Source organism: Eublepharis macularius, chromosome 4 (genome assembly GCF_028583425.1).
Source record: "Eublepharis macularius isolate TG4126 chromosome 4, MPM_Emac_v1.0, whole genome shotgun sequence".
Lineage (NCBI taxonomy): Eukaryota > Metazoa > Chordata > Lepidosauria > Squamata > Eublepharidae > Eublepharis > Eublepharis macularius.
Window position 1 is genome coordinate 129,055,630 of NC_072793.1, and position 19,367 is coordinate 129,074,996.

At 41.3% G+C, this 19,367-nt stretch overlaps 1 protein-coding gene across 1 annotated transcript in view; it reads left to right on the top strand.

The window, feature by feature from the left end:
- The first annotated feature begins 492 nt into the window (after window positions 1–492).
- Window positions 493–19,367, top strand: part of LOC129327648 (uncharacterized) — a 61,299-nt gene continuing 42,424 nt past the window's right edge. Inside the window, exons 1-11 of the mRNA XM_054976401.1 lie at window positions 493–615; window positions 2,467–2,525; window positions 3,732–3,810; window positions 5,017–5,146; window positions 6,863–6,923; window positions 11,769–11,911; window positions 12,402–12,464; window positions 14,401–14,486; window positions 15,289–15,381; window positions 17,212–17,317; window positions 18,001–18,108. Of these exons, the coding sequence (XP_054832376.1) occupies window positions 605–615; window positions 2,467–2,525; window positions 3,732–3,810; window positions 5,017–5,146; window positions 6,863–6,923; window positions 11,769–11,911; window positions 12,402–12,464; window positions 14,401–14,486; window positions 15,289–15,381; window positions 17,212–17,317; window positions 18,001–18,108 (939 nt within the window). The 5' untranslated portion in view covers window positions 493–604. The remainder of the gene's footprint in view (window positions 616–2,466; window positions 2,526–3,731; window positions 3,811–5,016; window positions 5,147–6,862; window positions 6,924–11,768; window positions 11,912–12,401; window positions 12,465–14,400; window positions 14,487–15,288; window positions 15,382–17,211; window positions 17,318–18,000; window positions 18,109–19,367) is intronic.

Here is a 19,367-nt window from a genome sequence, read left to right on the forward strand (position 1 = left end):
TAGGTCCAGAACTAGAGACTGGATCAGAACCGGCTCATGTCCTGTTGTGGGGGATAGTCTCTGGAGTTCAGGGCTTTGTGAGTTGGGGTGATCCATGTTTTTGCAATAGCCTTCAGATAGTGGCTGGATCCCCCAGAATTACAACTGGTCTCCAGGCCACAGAGATCAGTTCACCCAGAGAAAATGGCTACTTTTTGGGGTGGACTCTATGGAACTGTGCCATGCCAAGGTCCTTTCCCTCCCCAAACCCCACTTTCTCCAGGTTTCACCCCCCAGATCTCCAGGAATTTCCCACCTTGAAGCTGGCAACCCTATTTTGCACTATTGGTGCACTAGTAAGCGCTGGATCTTTTTTTTTTGTGGTATGGTTCATGTGGACCTAGCGGGTGTGTGTGTGTGTGCGTGCGTGCGTGCGTGTGTTTCGTTGCAAAATTGGCAAAGGAGTTCCACATCCTCGGACGTTTTGGCACGCAGCCACCAGGGCAGGCCGCCAATGTCTAATGAATGATGGGAAATTAAGGAGGGGAGGCGGAAAACCCAGCTGACACTGACACTGACACTTTTCGTGGACTTTGCTAACCGTTGTGTAGTGAAAGAGGACAGCATGGCGCTTAGGTAAGAAAGGCTCGTCTGTTTTCGTGCCGGCCTGGGACCTCGCTGTCTTCTTGAAGCTGAGCTGAGGGAGGAGCGGGTGGACGAGGAGAGCCGCGTCCCGAGCCGTCTCCTTCCCTCAGCCAGGCGGCTCTCTCGCTGTGGAGAGGGACTTTCTTTTCGGAGTGAGCAGGCCAGCGGCGCGCGGACGTTAGGTGCAAACGGCCAGGTCGTAATAATTGCTTTTGGACAGGACGGGCGCACGAGGGACATTTGCTGGGTGGAAATTGGACTTTGACTCCCTTGTGTCTTACGTGGGCGAAAGGATTACATTCTGAACGGAACTGGCATTGCTTCAACCTGCCTCGGTGGAAGACTCCACATGTTACCCCCCCCCCCCCGGCCAAAAATGGTTTGAGGAAAAAACAACTAAGAAGGGGAAAATGCAGGACGATGTCACGCGGAAGCAAAACGCTCAAAGGTGGAGGTGGGGGAGGAAACCCTGCAATGTGGAAGCAACCACATTAATTTGTCTTTTTATTCCTGTGCTGAGACTGAAAGCTAGCTGGGGACGGGCTGTTTTTCAGTTGGGGAATGGCACGACGAGGAAGACCAACCTGACTTCCTCAGTGCCAGCCCGACTTGTCCTTCCCCTTTTGGCAGCTTTGTAGGGCCTGGGTCGCTAATTTGCAAAACACTCGGATTGCTTTTATTTGGGCCCGCTTACTATGCATGCAATTAATGACTCTCTGCTATATTACTTTCATGGCCAGGTACAAGGACACCAACTTAAACAAGATGTAGGGTATATGCAGTATTGTACATGGAAGTTCTTTTCTATGTCTGGTGTGACAGTCATTTAAGGCCATAGAGACAATGGCTACTCAGACAAGGCCAATCCAATATTTCTGCTGTTTCCTGTTTTGTATTGCTTAGTGCATCCATACTGCATTCAAAGCAGAACCTGGCCTAGTGTAAAATACTTCCGTAGACACCAACATTATAAAAGAGTTCAGCATGTAAACATCAGCTACTTTCATCACAGTCCAAGTAAGTCCCCATGTAAAGTCTGACTTTTGGCAAACGAATGGGAAAGGCAGCCAAATCCGTGCTCTCAAGATCTGGAGGTCCATCATGAAGTGTCTGAAAAGAATCAGTTTGTAACAGAAAAAAAAAGTTAATGTATAAATCTAGGCTTAGCGACATGTAAAATTTTAAATGGTCATATTTTCTTTAGTATTAGATGTACAAGAAATCTCTGTGAATGATGGAATCTTATGCGCAATTTCTCCATGGTGATATTTTGTAAATACATCATACCTGCCTTTCCACGTATTTCAGCTAATTTATTTGTATATAGATGTCATCTTTCAAGATGTGTGTACGTAAAGTGCTGTCAAGTTGCAGCTGACTTAGGGCAACTTCAAAGGTTTTTCAAGGCAAGAAAGAGGTGGTTTGCCAACATCTGCCTCTGCATAGTGACCCTGGACTTCCTTGATGGTTTCCCCTCCAGTTTGGTGTAGTGGTTAAGAGCAGTGGGATTCTAATCTGGAGAACTGGATTTGATTCCCGACTCCTTCACTTGAAGCCAGCTGGGTGACCTTGGGTCAGTCACAGCTTTCTTAGAGCTCTCTCAGCCCCACCCACCTCACAGGGTGATTGTTGTGGGGATAATAATAACATACATTGTAAACTGCTCTGAGTGGGCATTAAATTGTCCTGAAGGACGGTATATAAATCAAATATTATTATAACTAACTAGGGCTGGCCCTGCTTAGCTTCCAAGGCCTGGCAGGACCTGGCTAGTCTAGGCCATCCAGTTTAAGATATCTTGCAAGATACTTATCTTTTTTCTTTTTCAATTTTTCCTACTAGAGTATCCTCTCACCAGAATTTTGGGACTTTCAATACGATGCCAACACAAGGGACATCTGGTATGAAAATAATCATCATTGACTATAATTACTGTAAACATTGGAAATGATAAACGTAGTTGTACTAAATGATCCTTCAGGCAAAATTTAGTACAGCTTCAAAAGTTCATCCAGTTTGAAGTTTCCCAGTTAAATCTATGGGTTGTTTTCAATTTAACTAATTGTCGTGGCTTGTAAGAAACTATATAAAAAAGACCAAATGTTTGTGTTAATTAATATAGAGTTATCATCATACCCTGGTGTTTGTGCTCTCTAAAGCAGATTAGATTTCCCACTTCTTCATTCATACCATTCATAAATGGTAGAAGAAAAGATTGTGTGATAAATTGATTAAAGCATTCATGTAACTAACTCATGTTTGTTTGCTCCATTTTTCTCCCCTCCAAGAAACTCTGTATAGGATATATGGGTGTCCCATCCAATTTACAAAACCAGCCATTCCCTAAACTCTCTCTTGTAATTTTCTGTAAAGTAAAATGTATAATACAGATTGGTTGCCCTGTGATTGCCTCCGCATGATGACCATACCCCCATTATGCAGTCACTGATGCTGTGAGCATCCAGATGGGAGAATTTGATGTACTTTCTTTGCTACTTCTCCCCCACCCTTTGTGTGACGAGAGGGCTTCTTGCCCCCTTTTTAAAAAGTCTGTAGTTGCTGTATTGCAATATAACAGTTGTTATATTGCTGTATTGCAATATAACAACTGTCAATTAAAAAGGTAATTGGCAAAAAGCCCTCTGATGATTGGGGGGAGGGGTGGTAGTTGTAAGGGGCGATGGCAACACACTGGTGCTTTTGTGGCCGAGAGGTTAAAAAATCAGCACCTTCACATCCATGCAATGTGGACATTTACTCAGACTGTGGTCTTTCAGGAAAACGTACCAAAGCAAGCTTTGGCAGCATTACAGCAAAGCAAGGGAAATCCCAGAAAGTCAATGAATGGGGGACAATGGTTCCTTTCACAGAATGACGGTATTGCAGTGTATCTCTATTGCTGTTGTTGTTGTCATATATGGCTGCTCTAAACACCCCTTCCCCTCCATTTAAGAGCTAGGATAGAGCAAATATCCTGTGAAGGAACCTGTGAAGTACTGCTGCATAATTGTTGAAGGAGGGCTTCCGAGTATGTGACTTCCCTATTTACAGAATTCTTACAACTGATATTCTTAATATGATATTTTTACCCTTCTGTTCCTTTGCAGGAAGTAACTATCTCCCCCCTCCACCTTATACCGTTTCTGATCATGGAGGTCAGTCACGGCCAGTGCAGCAAAACTGGAAGTAAGATGGATTCTGCTTTTTTAGAAGTACTGGGTGTAGTCAGCTGTCGATTTGCGTTTCAGTCATGTGAAATGTAGTGTGGCCCCTTCTGGGGAAGAAGAAGAATAAATTTTGGTAAAGGGAAGAGCAGAAAAGCAGGGCATGAAAGAATGGACTAAAATATAATTCAGACAAGTCAAAAGCGTTGTAGAACGGGAATAAAGTTAGCTAAGGAATACAGCCCTGTTCTGAACATGACTAGTCTGGCTCTGAAAGAATAGGTACAGTTTGGAGACGCTTTTGTATTTATCTGTGTCACTGGATTGATTTTATCCTCTTTGTAATAGGAACTGTTCTTTCCCACACTTATAGTTTGGTGATTTCAAGTGATTTTATACTGTTGCTAATCGGTTTTGTACACTTAGTATATTTTTATCCCATTCTATCTTGGGGTGTTTCTTATGTCTTTTTATGTTGCCTTAAACTTTTTCATTTGCCTTTCCAAATTTGTTTGAACACCATTTTGCGATAATTTGTCTGCAGCTGCTAGAGCATTTGTCTTTTGTTTAATGTTGTGGTTTTATGGTTTTAATTTCATTGTATGAATTGCTTCTGCCAGCCACTGAGGGTTCCCCCCCCCTAAAGAAACAAAACTAAATATTGTAGCATCAGGCTGTTCCCAACATGCAGCAATGGAAAGAATGAGTGCCAGTGATAATGGTAGAGAAGCAATCCTTTTGTTTCAAAAGAATGCATTCTGGAAAGAGCCTCCCAACATGGTGGCTGACTGAGGGACTCATTTCCGTGGGCTCTCATGCTCATTCTGCTTTTGGGGGCTTTTTTAAGCCAGGCAGGGTTAAAAAACAACCTGAAGCTCGTCTCTTATCTGTTGAGAGACACACAGCATGCGGCACCGGACTGATCCGAGGATTATTTGGCTCTTTTTAAAAAGGGGATAGAGCCTCTCCCGACGACCAGAGACACAAAACATCAGCAGAGTGGAATTGAGAGCTCTTAAATACTGTTATCACAGAACTGCTGAGCAAATGTAGTGTGTATGTAGAGTAAGCCATAGATTGTGTTCTTGGGTAAACATGTCCAGAATCAGTTCACCATCTGAGTGATGCCAACTGGCTAATGTAATTTGGCAATTGGTGTATGACTTAAAAAAATGGAATGATGTGCAATCTTGTCTGCTTATTTTTTCTCTCCTATCCTTTTCCACAGCATTTCTACCATTTCAGAAGGTGAAGCCCGGGAAGCTTTTCTTGAGTATGCTTCTAGTAACTGCTGCTACAGCAGCAACCCTCCCAAAGAGATGATGTTTGAAGATATACAGTCATTCAATACTTATCGAGTAAGTAGTTCATTCTCCTCTAACTCCATAATGTGTTGACTAAGTACATTTGCATACATCATAGAAGACATTTCATAGAAGACAGTATTTTTTCTACTCTGTATTGGATTCTTGCTAATAATATGTCTTTAAAACTTGTATCTATGGCATTGTTTATAGAAATGTCCTTGATACTGTATTGAAATGTACTTGATACTGATTGTACTAATCTCATACTATGTAATCCACCTTGAGTCTCAGTGAGAAAGGCAGACTATAAATGACATAAATAAAATAAAATAAATATGTAGGTATAATTTATTTGCTTTGGAGGTATTTTTATTGCCTTTATTTGGAACTGGACTCAAGATGGATTCAACAATAATAAAAAAATATAAGTAAAATCTCTAAGAACTAACAAACAAATCCAGCTGTCTCTAAAGCACTTGGGTATCAGCGTCAGTAGCCCTCTTGAATAATGTAAGGCAGAATTCCAGAATCTTAGCAATGTGCAAGCCTTCCTAACAACTTCATGGAGGTTATTCCAGTCTCCAGCCATTCCCATGATAATGAACAGATTGTCTGTTGGCACTGGCTTTTTAGTCCATTGTGGCATCACAGAGGCTATAATGGGAAGGCCATGAAAGAAATTCCACAGCTTGAATCTACCAGTAGTTTCCACTATAACCACCAGTAGCTTCCATCATTAGCCTCCCCCTGCTCTTATGCACCAAAACATCCCCTCCCCAGAACAGCATGGGGAAGGCAGTTTGAGATCCGCAGTGACATGGGGAAACATTAACAATCATTCCCCTTCTGTTTATGGAATTCTGTTTATGGAAGTCCAAGCGTATGTCTGTCACAAACCTTAAGTGAGCTTCTGCCTCTCATTGGCCCCCTGGTGATTTGCTGATCACACAGGCCTGTGGTAAAGACCCCTGAGATACTGACAACTGCTTCCAGCATCTTAGAAGTGCTATATAAATGCTACCTTTATTATTAATACTTGCATATTTTGTTCACTGTACTGTTCATGGTTTCTTTCTGTTCCTCTTTAGCTCTTGCTCCTTTCCATTTTTGGTTTTGATTTTTCTCCCCATCTACCACACTAAAGGAAGGAGTGGGAGAGACATAAACTCTTTCGTTGGGGCCTTTGCATATGTTACATGGTTCAACCCGCTTCTGTCAGCTAGACATGTGTTAAGATCTCCATGTACAAAAACAAATTCCCAGGCGTATGTGGGTTCAGTTTGGATTGGGATTGTGGTGCAGAGGCAGAGGAGTTTAAGATTTCCTCCTCCCAACATGAAATGCTGCAGGGATCTGGGAAAACATACCCATCTAACCTATTAGTATGCATAAGTTTCCCCAATGGGACAAACATGTTTGAAAAACAGGAAGATTGCCAGCCATCTTTGCGTTGTGTGACAGATTACAGAATCCAACCTTGCACATATATTTTACAATACTTTTCAGTATTTTTCAATATTTGTCTATTGCTACTACCAACTTTTAGTATTAATCGCAATTTTGAATTATTATGTATGATGTACTGTTTATGTCTTGTATTTTTTGACAGTAACTTTGTGGACATTCTCTCTTACGGCATGGTCAAATATTGTTTGTTTTAATAAAAAAATTAGATTGTCCGATAGAAGTTGTATTTTTTGCCAGTGATTTCAGGGACTGGCTGACATTTTTCTGATTTTCTGTGCTATTTCCTGTTTAATTTTCTAGTATCGCTTGGAGACCTTCACTGAATCAAGGTTTTTTGAATGGAAGAGTAAACCTTTTAAAGGTAATAATGATTTATTTTACCTAAGAATTTGTATTCTTCATGTAAATTGCTGTTATGATGTTTGTATCTGAGGGTATCTGGGAATAATTTTTCCCAGACCACCAGGCTCCAGTTATTCTACTTTCCAATAGTAAAGTTGACCACAAATGCACAGATACTGGGTATTTTCACACTTGTTGGAAAATGCACATTCAGTGCTCTTTAGCAGTAGTTTGCAACTGGATTTTCCTTCTGAAATAGGAAAATCCAGTTGCCAATTATTCAGATTCAGAGTGTGTAGAAAGTATTATGGAATTCTGGCTGAATGTTTTATATATATTGATCACTAAGCACTGAGTGCTAATATAAAATCAATGAGTTTGAGGAACTTATAATCCATTTTAATTGCTGCCATGATATAGTCCAGAGTTTATTTAGTCTGTGGATAAGAATAAGTTAGCTACTCTAAAAAATAGATGAGTTAATGACGTTCTTTTCAAGGATATATTTTTTCAATGACTGGACTGCAGCCTTCACCCATTTGTAAAGATTGGAGGAAGTGTGTGAAATAGATGATATTTAGATTCTTAGCAACTGTCCTGGAGAAAGAGGTATTCCCATATATGCTGCTAATAGGATGCTAAGTGTATGTAGAACATAGAACAAGTTTGGGTTTAAATTCAACCAGCAACTAATCTGTAAACATCTGGAAGGTGGTGTTACCCAAATGGCTACCCAAGTTTGTCTTCTGGTCTCTAGAGGCATCTCTCTGAGCACATCCAAAGTGTAAATAAACACAACATCACTGGATAAACTTTTATACCTGGATCTTTTCCTGTGTATACTGGAGTCCAGTGGCAGAATTGTCCTTGGTTGTGTGGGCACCACTTACAAGGGAAATAAAGATTACAAAAAACTATTGAGTTACAACTTTACTGTTGGGGAACTAACATCATCTGAACAGTTTAAAAAAAACCATTTAGACAAGTCATGTACTTCTGGTGTAAAAATGTTTACTAACTCAAGATAGACCTACCCAGCAATAATAACAAAGGCAATAATAAAAATGACACTACAAAAAAAAGGATAAACAACAAGTCCAGCCTATAATATAATTTCCCATTGACAAGGCCACTCTCAATCTCTAGGATCTAACATGAGGCTTGTTCAAAATAAGATACAACATCAGACAAATGGTTAGTAAGGCAAATATTAATAAAAACACCACAATGAAAATATAAGCAAAGATAGGACTGTTGATCTACACACATTCCAGAAGCTAGAGCAGATTTTTTCCACCATGTACTAAACAAATGAACCTAGAGTAACATTAGGAACTTACGGTGTGATTTTTCTAATGTGTAGATGTGGATGCAAAATAAGACCACACTGTGTGTCCTGGGGAGATGACAATTAGGTCTTCACTGTTTTGCTGGTAATATTTTAAATGGTGTTGCATAAAGAAAAGGAAAAGTTAGCATCACAGATGCTGGGTAGGAAAGGCTAGCACTGGACATTTCAAAACACACAGAGAAAGATCAAAGCATACAAAGCTACTAAAAGCAGCCAAAAGTTGTATACACACTTAGAATAGAAAATAGATCAAGAGCAAAGATAGGGAGGTAAGTTCAGAAAAAGGATAAGAGTACTTTCTAGAAGAGAAGGATGGAGAGAGAGTGTGAAGGGGCTCAACAGAGAGAGACTGTGAAAAAGAAGTAAAGGTAGATGGGATTAGAGGGGCTTGAATACAGAAGACAAAGAGCAACAAGGACTTCAGAGCCGAAAAGACTTCGTCCCAAGGGACAGAGAAGCAGAAGGCAGGTGGACCCCAAAGAGACCCGACGAAGAAAACGTTAGTCAAGGAAGGATATGATCCAAAGGACAAAATCCACAAAGGAAAATTCTTTTAGGAAAATTCTTTTATACCTTTACAGTTAATGTGCATGTAAATGAGACTAATTAATATGGACACTTATGTGCCTCTCCCATTGAACACTTTTACTTTATTTGGATTGGGTATAGCCATACTTAATACAAAGCATAGAGGTTCAGAAGCTCTGATTTATGATGCCTACTGAACATTGGAGATGAGGAGACAGTCTTCCTAGGTGTTTCAAAGTCCCTTATTTGTAACATCTTACTTATTACCACTGAGGTGCTGAAACTATGCAACAACTTCAGAAGAACCTTTTACATGCAGGACCTATATCTTGACTTGAATATTAGTTGTGCACGGAAGCAAAAGAGAGCATATACAATGGCAGCTGTGATATAAGTAGGGGTATGCACAGGGGAAAAATTTAGTTTTCCCGCTTCAGGTTTACCGAACTGAGGAGGGGAAACAGTCTCCCAGCCCCCAGCCCCCACTTAGTTCTCCCATCCTCCCCCCATTTAGTCTCCCCGTCCTCCCCATCCCCACCCTACCCCCACCCCACTTACCTGGCTGTGGAGCCCATGAAGAAGACCAGCTGGGTGGTGGGGAAGGCTGGAGATGGTGCTTCGGCTGCCCGCACTGCCTCTTTTGCTCCCACAGTGGCCAGAGCCGGTGCCTCCGCCACCTGCGCCGTCTCCTCCGTCTCCACAGCAGCCAGCTGGGCAGCAGGGAAGGCCGGAGCTGGTGCCTCTGCCATCTGTGCCACCTCCTCTGCCACTGCTACTACAGTGGCCAGCTGAGCAGCGGGGAAGGCTGCAGCCACAGCCTCTGCTGCCTGCGCTGTTTCCTCCACTGCCACAGTGGCCAGCTGGGCAGCGGGGAAGGCCACAGCCGCCACCTCTGTCGCCGCTGAGAAGGCACAGGTAAGTGGGGCAGTTGAAGGGAGCCTTTTAAACCTAAATCGCTTCGGGAACCTTTGATTCAGGATTTCCGAATGCTGGCCCCGATTCATGAACCCCCAAATCTTTACAGATTGGGTCTGATTTGGGCATTTTCCCCAAATCAGATACACCTCTGAAGTATACACCTCTAATCATAAGTATTTCTGCAACAACTGAACAAGGAGCAGGAGAAGGTACTTTGGAATCAAGTTTGATCTTGGCCATGGTGACAGGAATTGTGGTGCCCTGACTGAGCAAAATGTGATTATGAGTTAAAAAATCTATTACCCAAATGGTCTTTTCCATTTGGGAGAGGTGATTTCTATAATGATACATGTATATGTGACATTTCTCAGAATTCCGTACAGTTCAATGTGATTTGAAAGGGAGGGGGGAGAACGTAGACAGAACTCTTGACTGCATAAGTGTGGTTAAGCCAACCATTAACTGGATCAAGCCAGAAGCCACAGAGCGGCAAGTTGCTGATTTGAGATAGCCCAGCTATCTGGTGCATTTAGACTGTAAAATCTCACTCTGGGCATCAAAATTGGTTGGACTGTGTGTACGATTGGCTCTGAAGAAGCCAGAAAGTAAAGCCATTCTCCATTGCTTTGTTTTTAAGGGCATGTTAATACATTACATTCTGAAGTTGTGTGGCTGAAGTGTGTTAAATATATACCTGAAGTGTCAATGTAACACATGCGGTTTTGTAGACTTGTGTACTATACACGTAGTTATGTTCAACTGCAACTCCTTGTAGTGAGACCTGGTTTGGAAATGTTTTGTAAAATGGCCCTAAACCTTGTGCTTTGAAGCTGCTTTGAGCCAAGAGGAAAGGCAGGGTATAAATGTAGGGTTGTAGGGTTTGTTTATTTATTTATTTTATTTATAGTCTACCTTTGTCACTAAGACTCAAGGTACATCACAGAGTGTTGTCAATACAGTTAACAGGATGAGACATTCAACCCACTGTGATTAAATCGAATTCAGATTTATATAGTATATACATACTATATAAGTATATATAGTTATACAAAATACGTGTACAGAGCAGTGACCACAGAGTCACTCTGCAAGACATTGCTCGAAAATGGCAAGCCATGCCATTAACGTGGTCTGTGGTGGTGCACATAATATGTGGAACTGAAGTTAACACACAGAGGTCAGGGGGAAAACATCCCTCTGGAGAAAGATAGGGAGAAACCTCATATTTATGAGGCTGGCTCCCAATCATGGGTTTCCAAAGTCCTACCTCCTCCCACATCATCCATCCTGCCAGTTAAGATCTGCCTCACAATCTCACTCTCTGTGTCCCCATCTTCAGAGGTGAGGCGGGGGCAACCAGAGGCAGGAGTTTTCAGTAGTCACACATCATTTATGGAATGCCCTTCCACTTGAGGCTTTCCTGGTGGCTTTCTTTTAGATGCCAGGTTAAAATGTTTCTGTTCACCCTGGCTTTGAAGTAAGGGCTTGATTTTTTTAAAAAGAACACTGTTTTAGTCTGGAAACTCATTTTAAGCAGCCTGTAGGGTTTTTTAAAATCTAGTTTTGTGCTGGGGTGGGATTTTGTAATGCTGGATTTGACTTAATATATTTTAGTGGGGTTTTTTTGTGGTTTTTTTCATTTGTAAGTGACCTCAGGCAGATTCCTGGAGAGTCTGAACATAAAATGTTCATGTTCAGAAACATGAACATGAAATAAAATATATTTATAAAATATATTTAGAACATAAAAATGAGAGTCTGAACATAACAATGTTCATGTTCAAAAACATGTTAAAATATATTTAGAACGTAAAAATGCAGCAGGAATAAAAAAAATGGATTTATCTATTTAGAACATTTTTATTCCTGCTGCATTTTTACGTTCTAAATATATATGGGCTGGTCAAAGGCAAGGAATCTTCATAAAATAACAGCAGGAATAAAAAAAATGGATTTATCTATTTAGAACATTTTTGTTCCTGCTGTTATTTTATGAAGATTCCTTGCCTTTGACCAGCCCAGATGATAGCATTACATAAGTGCAGTTGGCTAAAAATAATCCAACAGAGATTTCTTTTGCTACAGGTACTTTTTCAGTTCCCGTTACAGATGTCACAGCCCTCTTGCCTTGGGATATTCCAGTGACCATTCCTAAGATGTTCATAAATGACACCAAAGAAATTATGATACCCAGCACATCTTCAGTAAAGGTACAGAGTGAATGTATGCATAAAAAACAAAGCAGACATGATACAGAGAGGTCTGTGATGGGTTTTGACAGGCTAGTTATAAAAACTGCTGTGAGTGGTTAGCTCTGGAAAGAACTGAATTATTGTTTATGGAGTTATCAGCTGGAGGCTATGGGATGTAAAACTTCTAAATAAATACAACGCCAACTTACGGCTTGTGAAGCTTCAATTTGCCTTGGAGCTGTGCAGGGAAGGAAGAGTGGGTTTAACCCTTTCTTCTCCATTTAGTATCGCTTTTTGAAAATCGCTCCTCTCTGATATTAGCATTTTGAGGTAACATTGGGCTAGGATGAATGGAAATGGAGTGGCATTTTTATGTCCTAATTGGGTTTTTTTTTGTGGTTTGGGGACATTCAATGATGTTGTGAATTTGATTGGCAGTTCTTGATTAAAGATTAATAACAACTGCTCTAACATCTCTCCCCTCCTTCCCCTCCCTTCCTATTTCAAGGAATGCTCAGTGTGCAAATCTTCAGGTAAAATTGCCTGTGAAAGTTGTGATGGACGTCTGAGGGTAAGCTGTCTTTTTTGTATTCTTAGATTTAGACCTATAAGGTGTGCAGTCCTAGGGACTGTCAAATTTATTCTCAAGAAATAATAGGCAGATCATCTTGGGGAGGAACAAAAGAGAGGATTGCTGTGATATTTTTTCTTGCACTGTTGTCCATTCCAACAATTGTTGTGACCTAGAGTCACAAACCAGAAAATCAATTAAACATAGTTCTTGACCGTAACGCTCTCTCATTCCTAATACGTTTTTTTCTTCTACTATTGGAAACTCCTGGCAGATTACAGTTAAAATAACATGATGTGCTAAGCTAAACAGACAAGTTAATGGGTCTGATATGTATGATAACACACTGTTTCCATTCAGTAGTATAAAATCATCAAGGAAAGTCTTTATTTCAGTGCTGGTGGCCAACCAAACACAATTCTGACCAGCAGGGAGATGTGATCCCCTTGGTTCTGTCTACTTAGCAAGAACAGCCATTTGTTTTTACCTCCTGGAGACTTGGAACTCCTTCCAACCAACAAAAAGAAGCAAAAAACCTTCCTGCATGACCCCCAATATCCTGTTGAAGAGATGAGAGAAATAGTCTGACCATACTGTGTCAAGCTTTTGGCTGACAGGCTCACCTTCCCTTATTCCTGCCTTTCTTCTTCCCTACTCAGAAGCGGGGAGAGAAGGTCTCAAGCACGCTCATTGCTAAAGTTTTCTCCCTTGGCAGGACCAAACATAAGCCCATGTAAGTTAGCATGGGTCTCTTCCCTCCACCCCACAAGGAATAGCCAACTGTTGTGGCACCAAATCTCAGTTTTTGCTTTCCGCTCTCCCTGTAAGAAAGAGCAATACATCTGGTCTCCACAAGGTACAATATCTCCTGGAGGAATTTTTCTTTGTCTGTAGTAGGTAGGCACTTGGACACTGTCATGGGAAGGCAGGGTAGGAGGATGAGTGCAAGAGAGGGAATAAATCCAAGTCCAGCAACCCCTGCTGATTCTCTAATTTGGATTACCTCCAAGTAATCCATCTATATGTAGAATGGCTACAGCTGATTCATGGAAACTGAGCTGCATCAATTATTGCAAAGAGCTCCACACTGGAGGTAATTGATACCGTCGTTTTTCTAATGGGTAGTTAGATGGATAAGATCCAGAAGGCCCTCGAAAGGTTTTCCACAGCTGATGCAGGATTTGCCATCATTCCACCTGCTTTTGAGTTCATTGTGGCTATGCTGATTTTCTTACAAGTAGAGCTCAATGCGTTTCCAAGGCTCAAAGAGACTGTAAGAAGCCTGGAAGGCAACTTGGGGCTTCAGTGCCTTCCTGCAAATTTTTTTTCTCTGGAAGGCCTTCCTTGGTTTTTACTAAGGCAGCATTGAAGCTCTATATTCTGTTCCTCCCCATGATCTTCTCTAGATGATACATTTCCTGGTTACCATCACCTGTGCAAGGCAGGTGAGAAAGTTGGTTGCCTTGTCAGGAAGAGGAAGACCTTTACTTCTGTAATACAAATCAACAGCACATTTCCTAATTTGCAGGAAATATTCCTCCTCGTTTTCTTTGTTCCAAGCCTTAGACCCAGAGGAGCAGTGGTGACATAAATTCTCCATCTGGCATTGTAAACATCCATCAGGAGAGCAAGGGAGTCCAGACAATCAGCCACTCTTTGTTTCCTGTGAATATGAGATCTGAACTCCTTGTGTTTTGAGATTCACTATCAAGAATGCACAGCTGTCTCCCATTCTAGTTGATGTAGTGCCAACCAGTTTTCCGGTCCCTTAACTCATAGGGTAGGCTGTTACTATACCCCTCCATTCAGATCCTTATTTCCAATTTTGCAAAATAGGATGTTGGTATATGCTTCATGAGGGGCTAATCAGGAAGAAAAGTAGTACGATCCAACCCAGCAAATTAATTTTCTTCCATTTAAAATTAAATCCCAATAGGAACAATGCCATTGGTGTAACGGAACAGGATTGTTCATTCATGACACATGCAGACACTGTTCTGGAACTGGGTTATCTGCCACCACGTAAGACAATATACAAAACAAGATCTTTTCTAGTTCCCTGACAGCTGCTCTTCTAAGTTTAAGTCTTCTTCTGATTTCTTGGTTGCAGTCTCCTTTTTGGTTGATGGTTGTGTAATTCCTCAGTAATCATTACTTTTTTCTTCTTGAGGTTCAGTTGTAATCCTGCTTTGGCACTTTCTCCTTTAACCTTCCTCAGTAGGTGTTTCAAGTCTTTGCTATTTTCTGCTAGTAACATGGTGTCATCTGCATATCCCAAATTGTTAATGTTCCTTCTTTCAATTTTTACTCCACCGTCTTCTAAATCTAATCCAGTTTTCTTATGTTATGATCTGCATAGAGGTTGAACAGGTAGGAAGATACTTGTCTGATACCTTTATCAATTGGGAACCATTCTGTTTCCCCATATTCTGTCCTGACAGTAGCCTCTTGTCCAGAGTACAGGTTGTGCATCAAATTAATCAGATGTTGTGGCACCTCTATTTCTTTTAACACTATCCATTCCTTTTCATGATCCACACAGTCAAAAGCTTAGCTGTAATCTAAAACTATAAAAAACTATAAGATGTTTTTTCTCTTTTGGTGTAAGGATGGAGAAATCAATATAAAACTGTGTAAAGTAAAGCATGTGTTTAATTCCTTCAAAAGCGGCAAGTGAGGATAAGAGAGTTTGTGCCTACTAATGAACATTTAATAGATTTCTTCTTAAATGAAATGTCACAAAATTTATATACCCAGGGATAATAGGTTTCATGCTGATGATTTGTTTTCATGGAAAATTCCTTTATTTTATCTTTCTTCACAGGTGTAGAGCTTGTTCCGGACATGGAAAAATAAATTGCAACAGATGTAGTGGGCATGGACTTTTGCTGATGTACAACGCACTGGTAGTTAAATGGCAAGTCCCATTAAAAAAAAACATTATTGGACAAGAAAGGGGCCACTTCTGAACATAAGAAAACTGATGGTCCCGTAGGCTTTGTTTCCTAGTGAGTAAAGTGGCCTGAGTTTGATCTTGAGCATAGCAGCAAAAGAGACCATAAGTTTTTGGAGCAAGGAGTGGGATGCTTATTGAAATTGAGATCTGTTGCTAGTCAGGTTCATCGTACAAGACTAGATGTCACTCTGACTGGGATCAGTTGCTTTATCACATGAAAAACAGATAGATTAAGACGTGAGCTGTAGCTCACGAAAGCTCATACTCTTCCACAAATTTTGTTAGTCTTATAGGTGCTACTGGACTCTTGCTCTTTTCTAGTATCACCACTGATGATTATCTCAGAATGTGTCTTAAGATCAGACAGTACAAGACACGTAAAACCTGTGCATGGCTCCTCAGCATACGTTTGATTGCTAAATGGCAGACATGCCTCTACCCCAGTTTGCATCACTGTTGCAAAACTTTTCCCCTTGTGCCATTTTCTCATCCTCAAATGGCCCTCACCCAGTTCCCTCTTGCTCTTATGGCTCTAACATAAGAATCTTCCAGAGTTTGCCTAGTTTGTCTCTTGTATGAAAATATTGTGATTTCTGACATTAAATCCTTCAGAAATTGTACCCATTTTGTTACTTTATAAAAGTACAGTCATCCTCAGGTATGGTGTAGGCCTCTTGTGTGACTGTTTCTCCTCAGGGCCTGGGAAGAGGGTGACAAAGGTTAGAACAGCATGTTAAACGGTTACATATCAGAGATAATCCAGTCCTTCCAACCGGCAGACAAAAGCTACTGCGGTCAGGGGCTGCTTTTGCTGCCCAGGAAAGGAGAAAATGGCATTACTCTCCTTCTCAGGCATACGAATAACAGCTAGAGGGTGGAGCCAAGCCTTTATGAGGTGGCTCTGCCTCCAAGTCCTTTCAGTCATCTCGTGCTCAGCCCATCCACCTGCCCTATAATAGTGCAGGTTATCCGGTCTCTGGTTGTCAGGGCCAGGTAGGAATTTTTTCTCCTTTCCTCTTATTGGCTGATGGTGAGAGGTGGGGTTTTTTTGCCTACCTTGCACTGTGTACATGGGTTGTGGTAATTGACTGTGGTGGGGCTGTAAATAGGTTAGTCATTGGCAGGATAGAGCTGGGAAAAGGGAGCAGGCCGGTGAGCACCGTTGGCACATCTATATGGGTGGAGAATTGGGGTCTGTCAGGATTGACTGGTGGGCTTCATGGTGACCAGTTAAGAGGGCAGTCTGCTGCTGGGACCCCTTGCACAAGACCTTCCCTTGGTCTTCAAGGCGGAGTGGTTGGCGCTTTAAGGGGAGAAGTATTTGCCTGGCTGGCTGGGTTCCAACCATGTGCATGGATGGCTCACACCTGGGGCAGTGAGGCTCGCCCAGACAGGTCAAGGTGGCAGTCCTGGCACGGACACCAGGGCTTGACCTGTACCGCAGTTAGATCCCTTGCCATATTGACAGTTATGTTGTATTTTAAATAAAAGTGGCCCTTTAATACCTAAGCATGGTGTCTGCCTCTTTATTCCTGACTAGGGGGGCAATGGGATCCTGCTTTCTAACACAGCTTTTAATTTTTATAATGTGGTTATGGTTTTGGACGAATGTTGTAACTGAGATTTGTGTGGGTTAGTAATTGTTGCTTCGAGCCCACAATAAAGATTGTACTGTACTGTAATGTATTGTTCTCCATAAAACGGTTAGAAAGCACCAGTGAGATAATTATTGATTTGCTACAGAAATAAAACAAGTAGCACATGGTAATTGCATGTCTTTTGCCTTCATAGGGAAAATAACATTTCTGAACATGTGTCATATCAAAGAAAGGACTTCCCTGCTAAACGCTTCCAAGAAGTTACTGGACAGAAGTTGTTTGTTGATGAACAGGACATGGTAACTAACGAAACACTACAAAGAAAACTAAATAACCTAGAGGGGCAAGATTTTAAAAAGAGCCAACATGCATAATGATAAATATATTTTCCTCCAAATGACCAGAGTACTTGAGGGCTTTTGAATATGACAGATAAGTGCTATGCTCAGCATGGTGATCAAAGTCTGTGTTGTTGTTATCCCCACAATACAGCTGAGGAGCTGGGGCTGAGAGGAGGGGCTTACCCATGGCCACCTGTTCAGCTCATGGCAGTAATGGGAGTTGAACTAGCAGAGGGCTGATTCTCTGCCCAGCCACTGAACCACTACCATTAATATTTCAGAAGTTGCATCCTTCCTTTGGGACAAAAAGCATTAAAACAGAACCCGTATGTTCAGCCAAAAATTCTGACAATTTCCCCTTGAAATCTATTTTTGTAGGCTACCTTGCCCTTTTAAAAGATTTTAAATAAAGTAATCTCATCCTTCATTTTATTTGCCAAGAAATAGCAGCTACAAAAAGCCTTTCATCGTGTTTTTGTGTGTGCACACATTCACCCTGAATCATGTAAGCGCAGTAGAAACACTTGGCTTGTTTTGTGATTGATTTCGTAGTGGTTGTCAAGGCCAACCCACCCTTGATCGGATGGTCTGCACTTCTCTTTCCTCTAATATGTTCTGAAAATTTGTCTTTTTTCTCGCAGGTATACCCAATTATAAATTTCCCTGATAGTAGCATAAATAACTCCTCAAGAAATGCTATTGAGAAACACCGAGCTCAGTTTGTTTCTACATCACGGATAATAAGGCAGGTGAGTGTAGCAGTACCCTAAACAAAACACTCGGAAGAAATCTGATGATTCACAGTGCTGAGTCCCCAGAGAGTTCTTTTTTCTTTTTCCTTTGAGAAATGAAATGTTAGGCACCTGTGGGCTTTTCTGATTCACAGGAGGTTCTGGTGAAACTTCTGCCTGTTCTGATGCCCGTTTGTGCAACACAAGCTTCTGATACTTTGCCCCTGTATGTATTCAGTCCCTTAAGTGTGTGCTAGTGCAGTGGTGAGTTTTAGATGGCGACTGTTCAAGTTTTAATAGAGAAAGAACAGCAGCCACCGTCTAAGGCAAGCAGGGATATTTTGGAGGAATCCTACCTATGAGGTCAGGGTGTTGATGGAAGGACCAGATGCAGATTCTAGAGGCAAAAGGTCAGAAGTTGACAAAAGTGGAAGAAGAGGCCCACAGGGTCAAAGAGGAATGGAGAAAGAAAAGAGTGTATGGGCACAACTTAGTAATTACCTGTTGTTTATGGAACACCTGGCAGCTTCCATAGAAGTCTTTAAAGTAAGCAGAAACCATCAAGGTGCAGTTTCTGGATGTGGATAATTGGGAAGGGGCACCCTGTATCAAGTGGCAAAACAGAGGCAGCTGCGTGCAAACACAGAAAGTGGCAGGGACAAGATTCTTGCTTCAAACCTTCTCATTCCAAGCAATTTAGAAATTTATTGAGGTTACATTTTTCCTGCACTCTCCCACCCATCTGCTTAACTACACAAATACTTGGACTGTACTAAAGGGAGTAACTCCTGCTGAGATGAGAGCATGTTTTGGAAAGTGTCCTACCGTCAGACAGATGTCACTCTTTCCACTCGGTTTCATTTGCAGTTTTGTTATGATGATCCCCTGTGAACTTTGTGTGGATGCTCACATGATGCACATTGCTATATGTATGTTATGGGGGTGTTACACGTTTTTAATAGATGCAGTATCTATGCTTTGTTGATATGTCTGTAATGAGAATACACACACAAATGTTGTGCACCCCTACGTAAAAAAATATAGGATGCACCAGTGGAAAACAGAAGTGAACATGACATGAAAATTTCTGATCAGAATGACATGTTCTGGTGAGAATTCCTATAAGGGTGTAAACGTTCTTAATCTGTTCATTTCGCAAAACCCCAAACACATGGTTAACATAAAATGAAAAGGATAAGATTGCTTAAAACATTTCAGATGTGAAAATTTAAGCAGAATCCAATTTGAGATGGTTTATAATCAGTGATGATAGAGAT